This window comes from Chlamydotis macqueenii, chromosome 1 (genome assembly GCF_036417535.1).
Source record: "Chlamydotis macqueenii isolate bChlMac1 chromosome 1, bChlMac1.mat, whole genome shotgun sequence".
Taxonomy (NCBI): Eukaryota; Metazoa; Chordata; class Aves; order Otidiformes; family Otididae; genus Chlamydotis; species Chlamydotis macqueenii.
This window is the reverse complement of record NC_141556.1, coordinates 38,863,330-38,883,330: the sequence shown is the minus strand read 5'-3', so window position 1 is coordinate 38,883,330 and position 20,001 is coordinate 38,863,330. Positions and strand designations below refer to the sequence as shown.

Sequence of the window (20,001 nt, the reverse complement as noted above, 5' to 3'; positions counted from 1 at the left end):
AACAATTTTAGAGCTCTCTGCATTAGTCCTCTGGATTTTGAAATACATGGTTTGCTTTTTCAAACTTACCTCCAAAATTGTGAGGGCTACACCACCTGCTCTCAGCAAAAGCTGAGCCTGTGTGTCATCACACAGCTCCGTGCAGAGCTTTGGATCTGAAAAAGCACCAGTATCTCTATTCTAACGTTCTAATTTAAAAAACACATCTCAAAAAATGCAGGAATAATAACACACAGCTTTTATACTGATTTACATTTTATTGTGATTTTTTGTTTTTTCCTGTCTAGCTCTGAAGCAGTGCTCCCTGTTTCTTCTGGACTCGGAGATTTTTTTTTACACGTTCTCAGCAAGCAACCACGTTTTCTATCCCGCAGTCATCCCAGCCACTGAGCTGCAAAAGCCGGGTGCTGGAAATGAGAATGGTGAGCAATAGCTGTGGTCATTTGTGAACTTTCAGAAGGCAAAGGCATTTCTCAAGGAGCCTTCACGTGCCACCTGATGCGCAGCAGAGCAGATGTCATGCCCTCTGGTAGGGCAGCGTTGCTTCGACATGAGCAAGACAATGTCTGTGCTGAGCGCTTTTATCGTTTGAACTTTTCCTCAAATGCCACAAATGCTTCTGGGAAGTCATGAACGCTCATGTTGGAGGGCATCTGGATAACTTTGAAGACATGAAGTGGCTTTCAAAATACCACCTGGGGTCTACTAAGGGTACTGCCTTTGCCTTAGAGCCTCCACTGAGTCGCTGATTCTCAGAAGGATCAAGATTGTTCATTTTGTTGCAAATGTAGCCCTTTATTATCCCACCACATGAGGGTTATTTTTTCCCAGATACTCTGATCTCACAGTGTGTTCCAAGCAGACATTCACTTAGCCAACAGAGGTACAAAATACAGCCACAAAAGGTCATTGTGACTTTTTTTGATAAGCTGGAATAATGATTAAACTACTATGCAGAGGATCCCTAAGAAAGTAGAAAAAATATATACATATCTGTGTTTAGAGACATAAGGTGTATTGCAAAGTTATTTCTCTCCACATGGATTATTACAAAAAAATATGCCTAAACTATATTACTAATACACTCTTACCTAGCCTTCTATGTTGTTCTCATCAGCAGGATATCTGAAGAGATTTGTCTAAGGGACATGTCTTTGCCAGGGATGGAAATTCATTATTATTTATACCAAATGCATTTGTTTTTCCACACCTGTGGCCTGTGGTGCCTTAGTGGGATGGGGAGCCTTTGGAAGGTGTCACAGCTGCTTAGAAATGGAAAGAAATACAAAATCCTGCTGAGGGCCATGGGAATATTTTCTTAAACGCCAGATCACATTCCAGGGTAACTGCTTGGAAAATGATGCTCTGCGAAATCCAGGAGCGACACCTTTCCCACAGTGGTCCTCTGATGGCTTCTCCATCCAAAATCTATTTCATGGCCCTGAGGTCGCAGCACTCACTGCCCTCCCTCCTGCTGCAGTACTGGTCCCCAGATGCCCTCTCCATTGTTCTCCTGCCCCAGGAAACCCTCCGTACATTTCATAGCATCACTGTTGCATGGCACAGCCACTCATCTTGTGGGGAGGCTCCTATAGCCTATACTCAATTGATAACTGAGCTGCTTTACAATTGGAAGCAAGTGAGAGTAGAGAGCTCTCTATTGCCAGATTTGACCAAAGATCCAGAGGCCACCTTAACTGTTTGATATTGCCTTTTTCTCAATCATCTGTTTGCTCTGCCTTTTGTTTTTCTAAGAATATGTGGCTCCCAGCAATCACGTATTTTGGTTGTACAGCACCTAATGCTGCAGATTGTTTGAAGAACATAGCCACTCTAACTTTTGGTAAGCGTGGAAAATGACAGCAATGAGCTGCAGATATCAGAGAGCCAGCTGCCGGAAAGATTATTTCACCCTAAAATGCTCTGCCAGTTTTCACACCCAAAGATCATGGTAGAGCCATGGCCAACACACAGGCAGGACAATTCCCAAGAAAGCTTAAAACAGCAGCAGCTCAAGAAGCCCAAGTATGCAGAGGTGCCTACACATGGGAAGGCTCCTCCTAGAAATGAGAGATGTTCCTGACCAGAACAGCAACGGGTCTTGCTGAGGAGCAGAGGAACAGTTTACGCTATCACATCTAAACTTTTAACATCATATTTATCATCTCACTCATAACAAGTGAGAATCTTGATGGAATTAAATCCATGGCAGTTTCTTACCAGTTTTTGGTACAGACACGGGAATTGCAGTAGCACGGTCAGAGAAAAGCCTTGGCAGGTTGTGATAGTGAGCACATTAAATAGGGATTCAGACAAGAAGCAAAACATAATGTAATGAAGAAGGCCCTACACAGTCAAGAGTGCCAGAGGCTATAGTAAACACCATTAAATTAGGAACATAAATAGTAGAACAGCTCAAGATAGCAGTCTGCCAAGTATTTGTGTTAAAGGTTTAAGATAAGTACTGGGTGGCAAGTTACACTCTAAAATTATGTATTTGGCACCTTGCAAAGTAAAACCCTAAAAGTGCCACTCATCTGGAAAGTCAGTCAAGTTTTGACAGGTTATTTTAAACAACAATTCGATTACATCTGACATTTCCGTTGCAAGTTTCGTGAAAGCTAAACATCTGAGTTTAAAAATTTGGTTGTCTGTGTTGTTTACTTTCCTGAGCCAATCCCCGCAGCCAGCACCGGCTGCACAGACAGCACAGCTGGAGTGAGAGGTGAAGGGCTGGGGCATCGGGGCAACGGTTCGGTGCAAAATTGGAGAACATCTATAGTGTGCAGGAAGAGGCAAGAAGGAATGTTTTTGCGGGGGGAACAAACAGGAGTGTGGGCAGGAGAGGGAGACGTGTGCTATAAGTCGTCCTGTCCGTAATTCCCGTCACCAAACACTCATTCGGTTATCAGAAACATTTCAGAGCCCTTGAGATTAATGGCTGGTGCCGTGTAAACAGAGCCTTATATTGGGAAGACAGAGTTACTGGCAGGCCAGTGCACAGAAGGAGAAGACCAAGGCGGGTCCCTGTCCCTTGCAGTCCCCAAAGAAAGAAAGTCCCAGGATGGGCAACAGTTTGAAAGCCATAGTTGCATTTGTGCCCTCTGACGAGTGCCAGAAGTACCTCGTGGAAGACCTGGAAGAGATGCCAGTGGATAAAATGGTGGATCTGAGCAGCAGGCAGCTGAGGCGGCTGCCTCTGCACATTTGTTCTTTCAGGGAACTGGTCAAGCTGTACCTGAGCGACAACAACCTGAACCATCTGCCCCCCGAGCTGGAGCAGCTGCAAAACCTGCAGATCCTGGCACTGGATTTCAACAACTTCAAATCACTGCCCCTGGTCGTGTGCACGCTGAAGCAGCTGTGCATCCTCTACCTGGGTAACAACAAGCTCTGCAGCCTGCCTCTCGAGCTCCGGCTCCTGCAGAACCTCAAGACCCTCTGGATCGAGTCAAACTGCCTGCAGTGCCTGCCCGAGGTGGTGTGCGAGCTCAGCCTGCTCAAAACTCTGCACGCCGGCTCCAACGCGCTGCGCACGCTCCCCGCCCAGCTGCAGCGCCTGCAGGAGCTGCGCACCATCTGGCTGTCAGGCAACCTGCTGTCTGAGTTCCCTTCCGTGCTCCTGGACATGCCTTTTCTGGAGGTGATCGACGTGGATCGCAACTCCATCCGTTTCTTCCCCAGTCTGGCTCACCTCCCCAGCCTGAAGCTGGTGATCTATGACCACAACCCCTGCAGGAATGCACCCAAAGTGGCCAAAGGGGTGCGCAGGGTGGGGAGGTGGTCGGAAGAGAGTCCTGAACCCCGCAAGCGGTCCGGGGCGGTGATAGAAATCACGCTTGATGAGAAACTGTCACCACCTCCTGCCGCCAAGCTGGAGCCAGAAGCTGAGCCCTGCTGATGCTGTTGCCCACTCTGTGAGTGTACTACCATCTTTGCCAATGCTGCCCAACCTCTACCTCTCCCTCGCTTTCTGGTGTCCAGGGAGCACCACACTGCCTGGCTGGTCTTCAGGAGTAGGTGCACCGGTTTAGACCCAGGTGACAGCAAAACTCTCTTGTACAGACACCCCGTTTTGAGCAGCACCCAGCCTTCTCCCCAGAGTACAGACTTCTCCCTTTCCCTTCTCTTCCCATACAGGGACTACTCAGTTTGCAGCAGAGACGAAGACACGGTTTCGATGTTTTCCATGGGTGGACATGTAGAGAGCATGTACAGACTTGCTGCTCTTCACCTATGGACTTGCTCTTCTCACCTTCACCTTGCTGAGGTGTCTGAGTCTCAGCTCTCAGGTGGGAGTCACAGCTCTAAAGCAACCCGCTGCATTTGTCTCAAGTGACTTACCTGAAACACAGCAGCAGCAGCTTGAAGGTTTCCCTGCCTGCTGTGTGGGAAGCTGTAGCGGAACCCTGGCTGCGCTATCAAGGAAGTGGTGAGTATGTACCAGCAAGCTCTCCTCTTGCTGCTGCCGTCTTCTTTCTGGAAAATTAGCGACCAGTCTTGTTTTGTTACTGCCAAGCAGCATTTTAAACGACGGCAAGGAAAGCTAGAGGCTTTGCTGCTAGCCTTTATGTAATGGACAACCCTGCCTACCAGGGCAGCTGTACATGCTGAGTTTTCATGCAGTAGCAAAGAAGAAAATCATTCCTGACTGAAACAGAAAAACCACAAGAGCTGCAAAGGTATGCTCGCGTGAATAAAACCCAGGGCTGGAAGCCTGCTGCTACAGGCTCACACAGAATTTGAAGCTGAGATGAACTTTACTTAGCGAACTTCAGTTGGGTAGTTTTCCAGCTTGTAGCTCAGACTGGTTCAGCTTCCCTTGGAAACACACTGAAATATTTTTATTTTTTTTTTAAAGTATGTTTTGCTTTAATTGTGTAGCACAGAAATCTGGCTCAAAATGACATTTCTAGCCTTTGAATGGATCACCGAGTTTGGTAAAAGACAGCTTTATTTTAAAAGGGTAGCGAGCCCTTGGTGGCACAGAAGAGCCACTTCCTGCTCTGCCTCAGTCGTCAGTGGCGCTGTCTCGCCAGCACAGCCCACAGAAGCGGCAGTTGACTTCCCAGAAAAGGTTTGAGTCAATGCCAGTTCGTGACTGCTTAATGTCATTTGCATGCTTGAAAAATTATCTGGAAATATATCGGCTCTGCTAGCACTTGCTGTCTTGTTAAACGAAGTCTGGATTAGGATCTGGCTGGCACCCATGTAGTGTGCTTACTACTCATGAAATGAAATAAAGTGTACTAGCATCTCGCTGAGTTAAACCATCCTTCTTTGGAATTAACTGAATTCTCTCTTACCAAATGCTTTATCTAACCTTGTTCCAACAAACTATTTCTTCCTACAAAACAAAATTATTCAGCAGGACAGAGTTTAGGATTTTTTTAAGATCCAAGTTCAATGTTTTATATCCTATGGAACTGACCTGGTACGCCATCTGAGGGGGTGGGGAGGAAGGTGCTTTCACCTGCTTGTCAATGGTTTGTATTTAACACAGCACTCTCTGCCCAGCACTGTCACTTTTGGATGTCTGTTTTGAGAGTTTGGAGGAACATTCTGTAAGCAGATCCTCTTCATTTCAGGAAATCTAAGGGAGAAAAAACGTTTGCACAAATCTTTCTCGATTTCCAATTAATCGCCCCACTTAGGCAGCCTTCCCTTGGGGTTTGCCAAAGGGCTGCATCACACTTGCAAGGGCTCCCACGCAGACAGTGCGCCTCCTCTTGTCTCTGCTTACAGACATCAAGAACCTGCATGAAGACTGCTGCAGGCATCAGAGATTTGCGTACAACCCAAGCCAAAAAAAAAAAAAAAAAAAAAAAAAAAGCCCAATTAAGAAACACATTGCCTTTGCAGCAACTACTGGAATAGGAATGAGAATATAAAGCTGGGCCATAACAGGTATGAAAGGAGGGAAAAAAAGAAAGAAAGGGAACACAGTGCAGCCTGGCACATTTGCCACTAATTGCCCTCTATTACAACAATAATTGTAAAGTCATCTCAAATCCAGTACTTCATAGTCAAACACACAGACTGTCTGGTCCAGGATGTTGATACCTCTCCCAGACTGCATCTTCCTCTCACCACACCCTCAGTAGGACTCCTCTCTACGTAAAATTTCTGGTGTAAAAAGCTGTAAAATCCCTTAAGTTGTAGTTCTGGGCATTGACCAAGGTTCCTCTTCAGCTTTTTCTCTTTGTTTCATCATCAAAAATGAGTAATACTCCAGTATCACTAGAAAAAGATAACATTTAACTTCAGCACCTGTTTCTAAGATCCCAGTTCAAAACCTACACAGCCAGGACTGCAATAAACCGCTCACACTGAACGCACAAGGTCACCCCAAACCAGCAAGCTGCAGAGGCTTGAGAGGATAGGCTGGATGAGGCTCTGAGCAACCTGACCTAGTCAGGGATGTCCCTGCTCCTTGCAGGGGGGTTGGACTAAATGACCTTTGAAGGTCCCTTCCAACCCTAACCATTCTATGATTCTATGATATCCTTAGTGCTGACTGCCTGGTCACTGCCTGAAGCAATTTGAGGATGTGCACCACTGCTCTTCTCATGAAGGTGCCCTTCTTGGTTCTACACAAAGACAAATACAACGTTGATGAATTTGATTTTTTTTTTTTATTTATTTCTGTGTATTTTTAGTGGAACCTGGAGAGGAACAGAAAGAGCAGGGTTGCATTAAACCCTTGTTTTACTTGAAAGTCAATCTTCCCCACAACACATACAAACCGAAATAAGTTAAGGCCAACTGAAGATAGGTATTTCATGCCACTGATGGAGATCTGCTCGTCTCAAGCTTCTGTTCCATAACCTCACAAAAACTAGATCATTAAAAAAAATTACTAGGTGAGATCTGGTCCACGTATCCTCAGATACAGAAGAAAATTTAACATGGGCGATGGTCTGGTACGCGTTTTCTGGGGAGAAAAAGAAAAATCAGAAAATCCCCTCCCACGCTGATATCTACCATCCTCCCCACCCACCTTTACATTTAATTATTAGTTGATATTTTGTGTTCGGTGCTAGGTTTATCTCACAGCACAAAAGGCAGTATCACCTCCAATCTAATATACCACCTTTGACCATGGTAAAAAAAACTGCGAATCACAAAACAGTGTAAACTGTGCCTGGTAGCAGGCACACATGGGATGCCTGCCTACAAGTGGCATTTCCTCCCAAACTTTTTAACAAATGTGTTTTTGTTTCAGCTGCAGATTTACTTCAGAAGCAGCTGGACATTTAACTATAATTCTTGCCAAAAAGAAAAAAAAAGCAGCATGATCCCTTACATTTTGGTCAGCCACTTTCACAGATGTTTTAGTACTATACATGGCACGTGAGTAGCTGGTGACCTCAGATTAACTAGGCATTGCTCAGGCACGCTAATTTAAGTGCACTGACACCTCTAAAGGCCTGTTCGTGCTCATAATGCAAAAAAATGCAACAAGAACGTCAGCATGTCAGATGTCAGTCTTCATTTCAAATAAAATATTTTTAGAACAAGACTCTTCTGCATAGTTACTCTTCCACAGAAGGAGGTTACTCTATAGCACTGTAATGGACCAGTGTAGATACTCAGACGATACCTTGGTGCTGCTTTAATAATGTCGTCTACACGAAGAATCATTTCTGCTGCTTCAGCTGCGCTCAGCAAAACTTGTCTCTTGACTTGGAAACTTTCCGTTACTCCCAAGACTGCCATGTCTCCAATGATACCCTCTTTCATATCTTGAAGAAGAGACACATTGAGAAGTCTGGGTTTGTTTGGGTTTTGGTTTGTTTTTTTTTTTTATTTTTACTTTTTTTTTTAAAAAAAGGAAATTACAAGAAGCTGACAGTATGGTAACTTACCTGCTCAAATGAACCATACTGACAGTAAGGGAAGTATTAAATAAAGTCTTTCACTTCAAGGCTCCTGATTTAAGCCCAACATGTTGCAATTACACACAAAAAATTAATGGCGACAATTTTACACACTGGGAAGAGGAGACAAGATCCCAACAGGACTCTCAGCACTATTTCCTTAGGTGTATCAACTTCAGAATTCTTCTCCACAACTCTTTAATTTTTTTTTTTTTTTCAGGGAAGAGGAGGAGTTTGGTTGTGGTGGATTTTTGTTGGGTTTTAAATCAATATCTGTCTTTTTAAGCTTCATATAACTAGACTCAATGTAAGTAAGGAAAGTGATTTTCATAGGTGGAAAACATCCCCTCCAAAACCAGGGCTCTTCACTCTGCTCTGAAAAGCCTTGTAGAAGGATAAAGGAACGTAACATTGTATGTCTACATTCCAAGCAGAGCAAACAGAAAAAAGTACTCCGTTCTTCCAGCTGAATGTGTCAGTGACAAACAGAAGTGACCAAGTTTAATATAAGTCCCCTCCCAAACAGCAATGCAGTAACAGAGGTAACACCAAGCTCCTTACCAAGTCCATAAGTAGTCTTCCCTTCACTGTGAGCAGCTCTGAGCTGAGCAACCAGATCTGCACTGTCATAGCCAGCATTATCAGCTATTATTGTTGGAATCTAAGGGTATAAACACAGGTTGGTTTTAGTTAAAGCAGGGACTGATCCCAAGTAAATATGAAACATACTTTGATATTACTAGTTTACTATTCACTTTCAAGAAGAGGAAGTTTCAAAATCATGGCAGATGATCTGTTACAGTGACCAGAAGACAGACAAAAAGAAAAAAAAAAAGTCAAACTACCTTTCTAAGGATTTTGTTTAAGACCCTGTTAAGACAGTAGCTGAGAGGACAGAAGCATGTTAGCAGATGCGTCAGTTTATTTTACACTGACAGAAGGTAATCTGTAACCTTCTTATCATGCCAAACTACAACTGGAGAAATGGTTTCATTTTAAGAACATAATCTCACTAGTAAGCATTAACCACCAGATGATTCTGTTCACTGTTTAAGTCACAGCAGTGCAAATTAAACATGCTGGCTGAAGAGGTAATGCCAAGTCTTGCCATGCCCTTAAATTTAATTTTTGGGGGAGAAATATTGTCATTCCCTAACAAAAGTTTTCCCCGATTTAAAATACAGGAAGGTGATCTTTCTCAAATTGACAGTCTGTTAGCACAACAATAAATGTTTTTTGTGATACTCTTATTTCCTACTAAGATGCAATCTCCAATGCAAGTCTAGAAACTCCTAGATAGTACTAGACCATGAATACAAACAGCACTAGAGTATCAATGGAACAGAAGGGTTGCTCTTTTGTAAATCAGCTGTCAACTGAATCAGCCAAGATTTTATGTGCTATTTCTGCTGTGCTTTTAACCTTGTACGAAAGAGGAGCAAGAACCAACTAGAAGAGGGCTAGCATATGAACACTCAGAATTCTTTAAGATGGAGAATTATTAATACACCAGTATTTTTTTTTCTAAGAGAGAAACAGTAACTTTTTCTCCTTTGTTCATCCAAGGTATCTTGCTAAAATTCTTGCTTTGCTAAACAAGCAAAAAAATTGCTTTTTTACTTTTAGAAAACGAAAACTTTGAAAAAAAAGTAACTACCTGACGTCAGAAGATAGTAAACTTAGTGAAACTTTGTCTATTGATCCAGCAGTCTGATTAAACAAACTTACCATTCGTAAAGCCTTAGCAAAAGACTCCATTGCAACAGACTCTTTGCCAGGTGTTCTCATGGCAAGTTCGGCAACAGCGTTAGCCATGAGCATCTCTGAACAACCTATTCAGTGAAGACACACAAATGTTTTATATCTGACTCAAACAGGAATATGAAATGCGTATCATGTACAAAGTACGGAGAGTCTAATACACACCTCCACCATACACAGTTCTAGTGTCCTTCACGGTCTGGGCAAGAACACAGAGAGCATCATGCAAAGACCTCTCTGCTTCATCTAGAATCTGCTGTGTTGCTCCACGCAAAACTATGGTGCAAGCTTCACCTAAAAAGTGCAAACGTGAAAAGATTAAAAAACCAAATCAAAGACACAAAGAGAGGCTATCACAAAGCATTTGTAATGGTTTTGCTTCCACTGCAGTTCAGTTTTACATAGATCAATTTTTGGGGGAAGAGAAAGCATGATGACATTTCACAGGTAGAATGAAAAGATGCACACTATGCTATTGCTTTTATCAATGAACTGTTCCACAACTTTATTTAATTTAATAGAAAACTAATGTTATCTCAGAATACCCCCTCAGAAACTTACATATTGGCATTTACTAGAACAAGCTCTCAAGTTTTCAAAGTACGACAGCTTGCTGCTTTTCTTGTTAATTTAATCTCCCAAGGCAGAAATTTTGATTCACATCCTTACAAATGTTTATGTCTATGTTTGATGTTACGGAGATGAACAATTTCAACCATGAACATACATCTTTGCAGAATTCTTATTGAAGAGTAAGGCTTTAACAAAACTGGATACATGAATCATTACAAAATTCCTATGCCATCCTGGTAACTGAACAGTGCTAGCACAAATGTTACAACATACCATTAGCGGTAAAACACTTACCCATTGCCACTCCAGAGAAATGAATGAGTTTATCTTCTCCAATCATGACTTCTTCAATAAGCTTGCAGCTTCCTAGTTTTACTAGCTCAGGGTGATCAAAGGTTGATGCAATTTCACCACCTACAAATGTAAGATCATACATAAGTCAAAGAGCTCATGATGAAAGCATCTATTCAGGCAAGGTCTAGCCAAGGCGGGGGGAGGGAGAGATGGGGGGGGGCGATCATCTTCGTAATTGCCCCCAAATAAATGGAAATTAACAATACTGATAAACCAAATTTTTCCAATGTCAGCAGATGGCAAAAAAAAACTTTCTACTGATGTTGGAAAGTCCTTAAAACACCTATATTTTGTTTCACATCACAAGAACTACAATAGTTCTAATGCTTTTGAGTATTATCTGGATAAGAGATTAAATGCTCATATTTGCCAGTATTAAAATGTCAATCTGTTTAAAGTTTTAACAGTATTTACTGATGAAGTATTTATAAAATATTCAAGTTTGTTATGTTTTAAAACTTGAGCTTGTGCCTGTATTCATTTTGCCTGCCTGATGATGGCTGAGAACCACTGATCACCACTCTCTTTAATCACGAGTCTTGTGCTATGTCATAGCAGCAATATTGTGCGCTATTTGTAAACTCCCATATTGTAAACAAAGCAGATATTACAAAGACTAAAACGTTTCCGAACAGAATACTGTTCTAGTACTTTGCTCTTCCCATTAGAAAATCATTTCCATTTATTCATTCACAATGTATGCTCAATTATTTCACATTAGCTCGCTGCATTGCCGTAGCTGTAGCAGTACAAGGAAATACAAGATCTGTAGTAGAGAGTTTCTGCTTACTTGACATAAAATAGCTTGTCTTTATTAAATTAAAAAAGCTTGTATATTTTTTTTCCGCTATACTATTTGATCCAGTGCGGTCTGATATGGTCCACTTGCTCTGCCTACAAAATTTGCTTTGAATTTGTTCCAGAACATAAGCAATGCTCCTCTCAACCAAGTGTTTGCCTGTGTCAATGTTCCTACAGACAGTTATACACAATTGCTACTCCAGTTTTACTAAGCTGAACAAGTCAGTATCTTTTCCTTTTCCTTGGAAAGCAAACTCTCCCTTCTCCTAATCGCTTTCACAACCAACTTTTTATGGTGTTCCAGTTAACTATATCTAACCTCAGCAATGAGAATCATCTGCAGCATTCCAGATATTTCATTTTCATTAGTTAGAGTCACATTTACACTGACTACTACTAAACATATCCAGGTTGTTCATGTTATTTGAGGTCCACCTCAAGTCAATGACTCAGGTCCACATTTTTAATAAAGGATGACTCTTTAGACTTCTCTAATATTACAATCAAACAACAGCCATTAACAAGATGGTGAATTTATCATCTTATTCTTTCTATTGCTAAGTTTCATCTTTTCCCTAGAAAAAAAGCATTTCAAAAGTTTATCAAGCAGGGACTTAACTGAAAATATTTTTTAAACATGAAGCAAAACTACTAATTGGCACTAACTGGCTACATTATATTCCACAGCTAGCATTATGATCCTTTATTCACATTTGCTAGAGGAAAAAAAACCTATGTTTATATCATTATGTAGGGAGGATTCGAAATCCAAATAGACATTTTACATGTGAAGTATGACATACTAAAGACAGAAACTGAGCTACCCGCTTCTGAAAAAATACTGACAGCTACATAACACTTGATAAATCAACAAAGTAATTTCAAAGTTACTTATGGCCAACTTCATAGAGTCCTCCATATATGTTTGTATTGAAGTACTGTAAAATAAAGCTTATTCGGAGTACTTTTCACATTCACAGACCTGATTAACAGTAAAAAGTACAAACTCAGAGATCAAGTAATGTTAATTTACTAAAGATTAAAAAAATAAAGTGACCCTTCAAGTTTCACACACCAAGGTATTCTTCATACCTGTAACAAGAGCCAGGCGTTCTACACCAGCAAAATCTGCATGTTCGATAGCCATGACGCCAGCAGCTCCAAAGAGTTGTTCAGGGTAGTTGTAGATCAACTGTCTACAATCAAAAGACAGGCACATCTTCCCATTACACATAGAACAAGCCTTTTGAATACCAGAGTAACAAAGGACACTCAATTCTCAGTAGTATGGACATTGACAGATTTCTGAAAACTTCAAAAGCAGTCAGTATGTGAGGCACCTGCCATGTACAGAATGTTACACCACACAGAAGCAAATGCAGTAACAGGAAAACATATGAAGCTAAAAAACAAAATAAAATTCAAACTATTATACCTCTTTGAAATACCCTTCCCCTGAAGACACACTATCAGTGCACAGTGATCCATGTGCTTTAAATTTTAAGTCCTTTGATCCTATGTGCCTACTGGGCACTTAACTGCCCATTCTAGCAGGGTGCACTGGAACAACATGTGAAGTAACGTCTTTACTTCTGTCACCAATACAAAATCCAAACAGTATACAACACTATGGGAACAACAAATGGCCAGTCTTGTATCATATACAAATAGCAGACCACAGAGAAGAGTATGTGCTCCCTTATTAATAATGTTCTCGCTAAGACAAAGCAGTCATCTAAAGCTCAACAGTCACTGACCATTCAGGAGTGCTATATCAAATTATTCTTCCCTTCCAAATTACAGATTGAGTGTTGTAGAGATTCAGCATGAGCTGGGAGATGCCATCTCCATCAAAAAATCTGTTTCTAATCTATCTTCAAAGAGACAACTGGCACTGCTGGGTACGTGCAGAGAAGATTCTTCCAATTTTGGATCCATTATCACTTTGACCCCTGTCAAGCATCTCCTCAGCGGTGTTTAACTGGCTAGCACTTACAGTATCAGATGTGAAGTGCATCTACAGCACACCTATAAGCAGAAGTCAATTTTACCAGGGAATAAATCTAAAAGTCAAGAATCAATCTGACTCAAATACCACTCGCCTGGCTACAGTGACTGACTGCTACCCGAGCTTCCTTAGGACAAGGACCTGCATTACAGGCATGCTGGACAGCAGCGATGGAGTTCGGGATTCCGCCATCAATTTGCCAACAGGCCTCTTGATTCTAGGACTCTGTATTTGTACCACGTCCAGTGGACAGAGTACTCACGTTGCCTGCACTAGAATGCCATGCACGTGAAACATCACATCCATGGAGTGACTACAAGATTAATCAGTCTGTCGGTGGTTCTTATAGATATTTAACACAAGTTTTGTAGGGGAGTTATAAGATGCACCATGTTCTGAAAGAGTAAATCTTTGCCACTGTGGGAAAAGCAGTGCTACTCCTACAATTCCTATTCTTCATAGTAATAACTAATCATCTTCCTAGCTGATTACACAACGTGCTGAACCACCAGGTGTCAAGCTGCTCGTACGTACAGCAGTTTCACTCAAAACAAGAATTACTGAAAGACTGAAGCATTTCTCATCACTAAAAAACTGACTGCTTTTTTTGCACTGTGACAGTTTAAGAAAGAAGTGCACTGCTAACAAAAATAACTCAGATTGTGACATCTCAAACAAAAATGATTATCTTGCATGCTTTCAAAGATGCATTTAAAAAGCTCACAACAAGGAGCACAGAGGCCTCTCAAACACTCTTGAATTTGGAGCAGTACTCCAGCATCAGCATTTTAACGCAGGAAAAAGCATACCTGGTTCAACGTGAACTAAATGCATTCAACAGCACAGCACCAATTTCCCCCAAAAGGGGGAACATGCATATGGACAATGCTGCTGGTATTCATACCTAAATAAAATCTGTTAGTATAAAAGCATAGCGACATTGCTTCAGCTAGACTGAAACATTGATCCCTGATGAATTAACATAACTCTTTCTTCTTTAAAATAAAACAACAAAACAGATAGGCATCATGCTGCACAAGGGGAAGCACAGAAAAAAAACAACACTGGCCTCACTGAAGTGAATAAATTAAGCATTAGACAGGATCATCTAATTTTACAGATACAAACATAAATAATGTTCTTCATACTCATATAATATTAAAATCTGCTACTTCCTAACTGCATTATAAACTCTACCCCTTTTCCCAGAAAATACATACCTGTTAATAAAGCAGTTTATTCCATGCTTAAGAATACGTTCTACCTTCTCTTTCATTTTTTCTTTTTCTGCCTGTTCTATTTCTGCTACCTTTGCTGTAGAGTCCACTCTAACACGAGAGCCAAAAATCTACATCAAAGAAAAGGAAGAGTTCAGTCTAAAAAGGAATTCCATTTACAAAAACATTGTTTCACAACAGTAGCTCTGTCACATACCTTAATCTTGTCTGTATCCATACCGGTATTTGCAATAAGAATCTTTGCATTTTCAATTCTTTTTGGCTGATTTACACCAATCTTCTTGTCAAGCAAAAAGCCTGTAGTAACAAAAAGGTCTTGTAAGAATTCGTATTAAAAAAGGAGAACAATTTATTTACATTACTACAAAAACTCCTCATATTTATTAGTCAACTTAATAACAACATAGCAATGTTTCCTAGAACAAATTTGTATAGAGATGTATAACTTTTAACAGCTTCATACTCAGAGCCACAACACTTACCTTCATCTAAGTAGGAATCAGCCAAACTTCCACCAAGTTTCTTAATGACGTGGATGGCCTCCAAATTACCAGAACCTTTCAACCTAAGAACAGCTTCTACAGCTAGCTTGACAAAGTGGTCCTTATGATGAGTAAGTAATTTTGATGAAAGAGTCGTTCCTGCAATGTTCATCAAGTCTTCACGGAACTTCACTTCATCATCACTAGAACAAAGTCAGTACAGTTAAAGTGGAAAGTCTGAAAACCTTAACGATCATTAACCTACCCCTATGAGTCTCTCCTCACTTCTTCTAGCCTGATCTATGTGTACCATGTTCCACTTTGAGGAATGCTACACAGAATCCTTCCTTTTTGAAGTATAAGTTCAACTAGGAGAACCTTTGCATTCAGCTTTAGAGAGTCTGTGCTCTCAGTCTTGCATAAAGAAAACAGTCACACTAAAAATCAGAGTATTAAATCTGAAATAATAGCTCAAATTTTTGTTCTAGTGAGCATATTACTGCTTTTATTTTTGTTTCTGCACATCGTAAGTAATTTTAAATAATTTCACAAAGCTTCTGTAGTTCATCTAAAGAAAAAGTAGTCTTTTTTTCTTAACTGTTAAAATTCATAAGTTACACTTAAGAGACTGAAGAACTTCCCAATGGTATATAATTCTCACTGGTATTTTAATCTTGACTGGTTTATAAAGAGTTACTGCAAAAGTACATTACTAACCCATGATCCACAGCTGCTTTCAAAAGTGCCTCTCTTGAAGCTTTTGTGGCTGCTCTCCAGCCTGCAATGATGGTCTGAGGATGAATCTTCTTTGCAATAAGTAATTCTGCCTCCTATTTAAATGAAATTAACGATTAGTTTTTTCCCTCCAAAGTACATTTACACTATCCAGGAAAGACACTTCAAGTAATCAAAAATTCCGAATGGCAGTAAAAGCCAGAGAGCTGTAACAATGACATTAAAGTCACTCTACTGGCAGCTTTTCTATTCCAATCTAGGCAAATATGATTTGCCCTTGGAGTATCATCAAGGAATTTTGATTAATTAAAAAAAAAATAAATAAAAATCCTAACTCTAATATGAACAGCAACCAGACACATACTTCAAAACAGCAATCTTTCACTTCATGTTTGACATCAGTTTCCTGTTCACTTAGAGCTGCAACTTGAAGTGTAGTTGGAAAAAAAAAAAATCTCCAAACTCTCCTTTTCTGAGGAACTTGGCAAGCTGATGGATCATTTCTCAGATGCTCTTTATCACAGTTCCTGGATCTGAGATTATATGATTTACTGGCACAGCTCTGCTAACAAGAGTTACTCACTTCTGAAGTCTCTTTCACAGTAATTTCAGATTTAGAGTTTGGCAGTGTAAACTCTGTATGCAGAGTTTAAAGGAACAGTATGAATTCAGGTCTTGTGCACACAAGAACAGAATTTAAGATGCCTTGTTTTTTTTCTCATTAACATTATGAAAAGGATTTCAGAGGGCTGACCCTCACAACTAAGCAGTGCTGCATGCTGCCCAGTGAACACCCAGAAAGTGACCTGTGAGAGACTGATACTTCTCTGTTTCACTTGCGTAATGAAATAGGAGAAGATAATTTTTTAAAATGTAACAAATTAAAATACTTGTGAATTTATAAATAATAAAATCAGGAATATAGCTTAAAAAAAAAAAAAAAGATGATGCAATATCTAAAGAGTTTTTTTTTCCTATCAATTTCAACATCAATGGAGCAAGGTATCCCTATGCTTTGGGAGCCATAAACATCACATAACACACCTCCTACTGATATCACAGGAGTGCACTGCCAAATAAAAACACATCTGTAAAACTGTAATACATCACCCTCAGTAATTCAGCTGCCAACACTGTGACAGATGTAGTTCCATCACCAACTTCATCATCTTGAACCTTTGACATATCTAAAGAAAGAATTTGCTGTATTAATGTTTTGATTCAAAATACCATGCTCACCAGTACCAGGTTTACATTAAAATATTTTTATCTCACATTAGTTTGGAGAAGAAAAAAGAATCTTGCTCCTCAGCAGTTTAAAGAAGTCACTCTAAGTCACAGAAAAACCTGAGATGCAAATCAAATTCAGCATCCTTCAACTCTCTGCTCTTCATTTGCAACTGAGACACCAGTTCCAGTCTGGTGATGGTCAAGAGCTACTCCTCTCTCTCCTCATTCCTAAAAACAGTCATGAAAAGGAAGCAGGGCTAGGCAGAAGCTCTAAGCTATATACACAGGATCAAGGAATATAAAAACCAAGTATGTCCTATCAACTGCTGATAAAGAAGGACCCAGCAAACATTAAATCATCAAAAAACTTGACACCAAATTGTCCAAGGTCCTGCTTGTCACTAGAACTGGACCATTTGCACACTAAGACAGTTGATCACAGAGGCAAAAGCTGTCAGAGTACAATGTTGATTAAGTGACAAAGAGAGATTTAAATCGGGAAGAACCAGAGAGAATCTCTGTACCCCAGTAGATTTCTGTTCTGAATTTTCCTGGTGAAAAAAAGAAGGGCACACATTTGTCTTTTGCCCCTTCTGACTCCTGGGACAAACCAGAGTTGAGGGAAAATGAGCAGATACCAGAACAGTTTTGCAAGAGCAGCATATATCTCAATTTTACTTTTGCAGAGTTCGACAACTCCTGCAACACCCTGGCCTCCTTACTTCAGGAATTCTGCTCCCTCTCCTTTCAATTTTTCACATTATTTGAAGAACACTTTTGTAAGAATAAATAAAAACTATGTAATAAAGTTAAAAATGAAGAAACGCCAAGTACTGCAATGACAAGCTGTTAAAAACTCACCAACCAAGACCTTGGCTGCTGGGTTGTCAACTCCAATAGCTTTCAGGATGGTTGCACCATCATTGGTAACCGTTACTGTGCTATCTCTTCCAGTACTTAGAAGAATCTTGTCCTACAAGATAAAAAGATTTAGAATACTGCTTGAAAACATACTGTAACAATTAAAACTAAGTTAACAGGTATGACCACTGAGAACGTGCAGCTGTCTTACCATGCCTTTCGGCCCCAGAGTGCTCTTGACCAGGTCACCGATAGCAATGGCACCAACAAAGGATGACTGAAATGAAAGCAAATATACTTTAGAAAATTCTTTTTTTCTACTTTAATACAAGAATGTCACACTAGCCCATAACTTCCAAGGGGGCATCTTAACCCAACACTTCCACAGTGACACTCCTTTCAGCAGAGTCTGTGTCCAAATTTCTTAACTGCTACATTTTGATACACAGATCAAACATAATTAATTCTCGCAGAAATCATAAAAGCTTGTTTCACGGTCAAAAGAAATGCCTTCCCATGAATAATCTTCTAAGCTATGGTACTTACTTTTCGAACACTTACAAGGAGTTTCTCTAATTGCTAGTATAAACATTCCCCTACCTTCTGTCACAGATATGCAATAAGAAAAACCAAGGAGACAGAAATTGTTCCACATCACCATGAACTGAAACTACACTTAACAACAGAAAAAAATCAAAGTTTAATTACCCCAAGTATTACCAGTTTCTCAAAGAATCAAACTCACCAATCGAGCTGTTTCAGCCTTTTCTTCATCTGCTCCTGCCTTGAAAATGTTTACAGGAGCAAGGGAAATGGATGCCTAAAAGAGAGTTAACATAAGTATATTCCCTTATCTTTAATAGAACAATGCATCTGAAAAACAAATCCCTGACGCTAACAAACTAAACAATGTTTCTATATTGAAATTTTTTATTTCTATACTCCATTTGGTTTTGATAAAAAGTATATTCAAGATCAATTCACCTTGATTTTTTCTTAAAAATCCATTGTGCAATCTCTTCATCATGTGAAGAGATTACAAAATAGATCGCAATGTACTCCGAGACACTGCATACCATATTCTCTGGTAAGATCGATGAGCCAGAAAGGCTGTTACCAGTACCTTACTTTATTGCAGTGTCTGCATTGCTGCTCTGGGTGGCTAACCATCAGATCCAGACAACCCAAAGGTAGGTACGATCAGCAGAACCTAAAAAAATCTAGGTACTGGGCACGGTGGGGCTTTCACATTATGATATTTGTGTTGAATTTTTTTTTTTTGCATTTCTATGCAAATTAGTTATATCAGTAATGAGCATATGCCGTTAAAGACTAATACTGGCAAAGAACTCAAGAACTTAAATGAATTAGGACAAAATCTCAGAAGAACAAAAGCATCAACTCTCTTAGGAGAGTTCTGTGACTTTTCACTTTGCTGCGTGACCAGCACAGAGGTTTTTCTACCAGTTTCGCGCTCGTTCCATTATCGCTTTGACAAGAAAAACCAGAAGGCTGCGGGGGGAGACGGCAGAGAGCGGGCGGGCAGCTCCCAGGACGCCATCAGGAGCCGCCTCCCACGCCCGGGGTCTCGCCGCTGCCCCTCCAGCTTCTCTGGGAGACAAGGGGAGGGAAGAAGCGGCCTCCCGCCCGCCTCCATCGTGTCAGCCATGCTGCGGCCCGGCCGAGACGGCCTCTCCTGCGGGGAAGGGAAGGCGGGGAACCGCCCGGGGCCGCCTGGCTGCGGGCTCAGCCGGTCCCACGCAGCGGCCCGGCCGCGCCCGGGCCGACCCTCCTCGCGCGCGCTCTAGAACCTTCCAGGCCCAACGCGCCGCCACCGCCCCCTCCCCCTCCCCCCGCCCGCCACGCGCCGGGCAGGGCGCAAGGCCGCCGCCGGACAAAGAGCGGGGGAGAGGCCCTCACACCGCCCGTCTACGGGGAGCGCGGCCGCCGCCGCTCACCATGATGCCGGTACCGGTACCGCCGCCGGGACCCCGCCAACCGCCGCCTGCGCGAAAGAACCAGTGCGCGGCTCCACAGGCCCCCCACGAGCTCCTGGCGGAAGTGGCGTCAGAGGAGCC

General features: G+C 41.3%; 2 protein-coding genes across 2 annotated transcripts; one reads left to right on the top strand and one right to left on the bottom strand.

Annotated features, from left to right (window-relative positions):
• The first annotated feature begins 3,027 nt into the window (after positions 1–3,027).
• On the top strand, positions 3,028–5,264 carry LRRC10 (leucine rich repeat containing 10). The gene is made up of 2 exons (XM_010116258.2): positions 3,028–4,040; positions 4,141–5,264. Exon 1 carries the CDS (start codon positions 3,065–3,067, stop codon positions 3,899–3,901), a length of 837 nt encoding a protein of 278 aa, XP_010114560.2. The 5' UTR covers positions 3,028–3,064; the 3' UTR covers positions 3,902–4,040; positions 4,141–5,264.
• Positions 5,265–6,606: 1,342 nt separating this feature from the next.
• On the bottom strand, positions 6,607–19,960 carry CCT2 (chaperonin containing TCP1 subunit 2). Its single transcript, XM_086749176.1, has 16 exons — positions 19,882–19,960; positions 18,669–18,743; positions 18,135–18,200; positions 17,924–18,035; positions 16,943–17,019; positions 15,815–15,927; positions 15,098–15,300; positions 14,812–14,912; positions 14,598–14,725; positions 12,462–12,565; positions 10,509–10,628; positions 9,807–9,935; positions 9,609–9,712; positions 8,442–8,541; positions 7,604–7,745; positions 6,607–6,934 (listed from the first exon to the last, which is right to left on the bottom strand). Exons 1-16 carry the CDS (start codon positions 19,882–19,884, stop codon positions 6,904–6,906), a joined length of 1,608 nt encoding a protein of 535 aa, XP_086605302.1. The 5' UTR covers positions 19,885–19,960; the 3' UTR covers positions 6,607–6,903.
• Between the last annotated feature and the right edge of the window lie 41 nt (positions 19,961–20,001).

Bases quoted from the DNA above. Each gene is read 5' to 3' on its own strand.
- LRRC10 (XM_010116258.2), top strand. From the start codon at position 3,065: ATGGGCAACAGTTTGAAAGCCATAGTTGCATTTGTGCCCTCTGACGAG.
- CCT2 (XM_086749176.1), bottom strand. The intron at 12,566-14,597 runs GTATGTATTTTC...TTTTGATTGTAG, and splicing joins ATAAACTGCTTTATTAACAG to ACAGTTGATCTACAACTACC. The intron at 7,746-8,441 runs GTAAGGAGCTTG...CTCTTCTTCAAG, and splicing joins GAAGACTACTTATGGACTTG to ATATGAAAGAGGGTATCATT.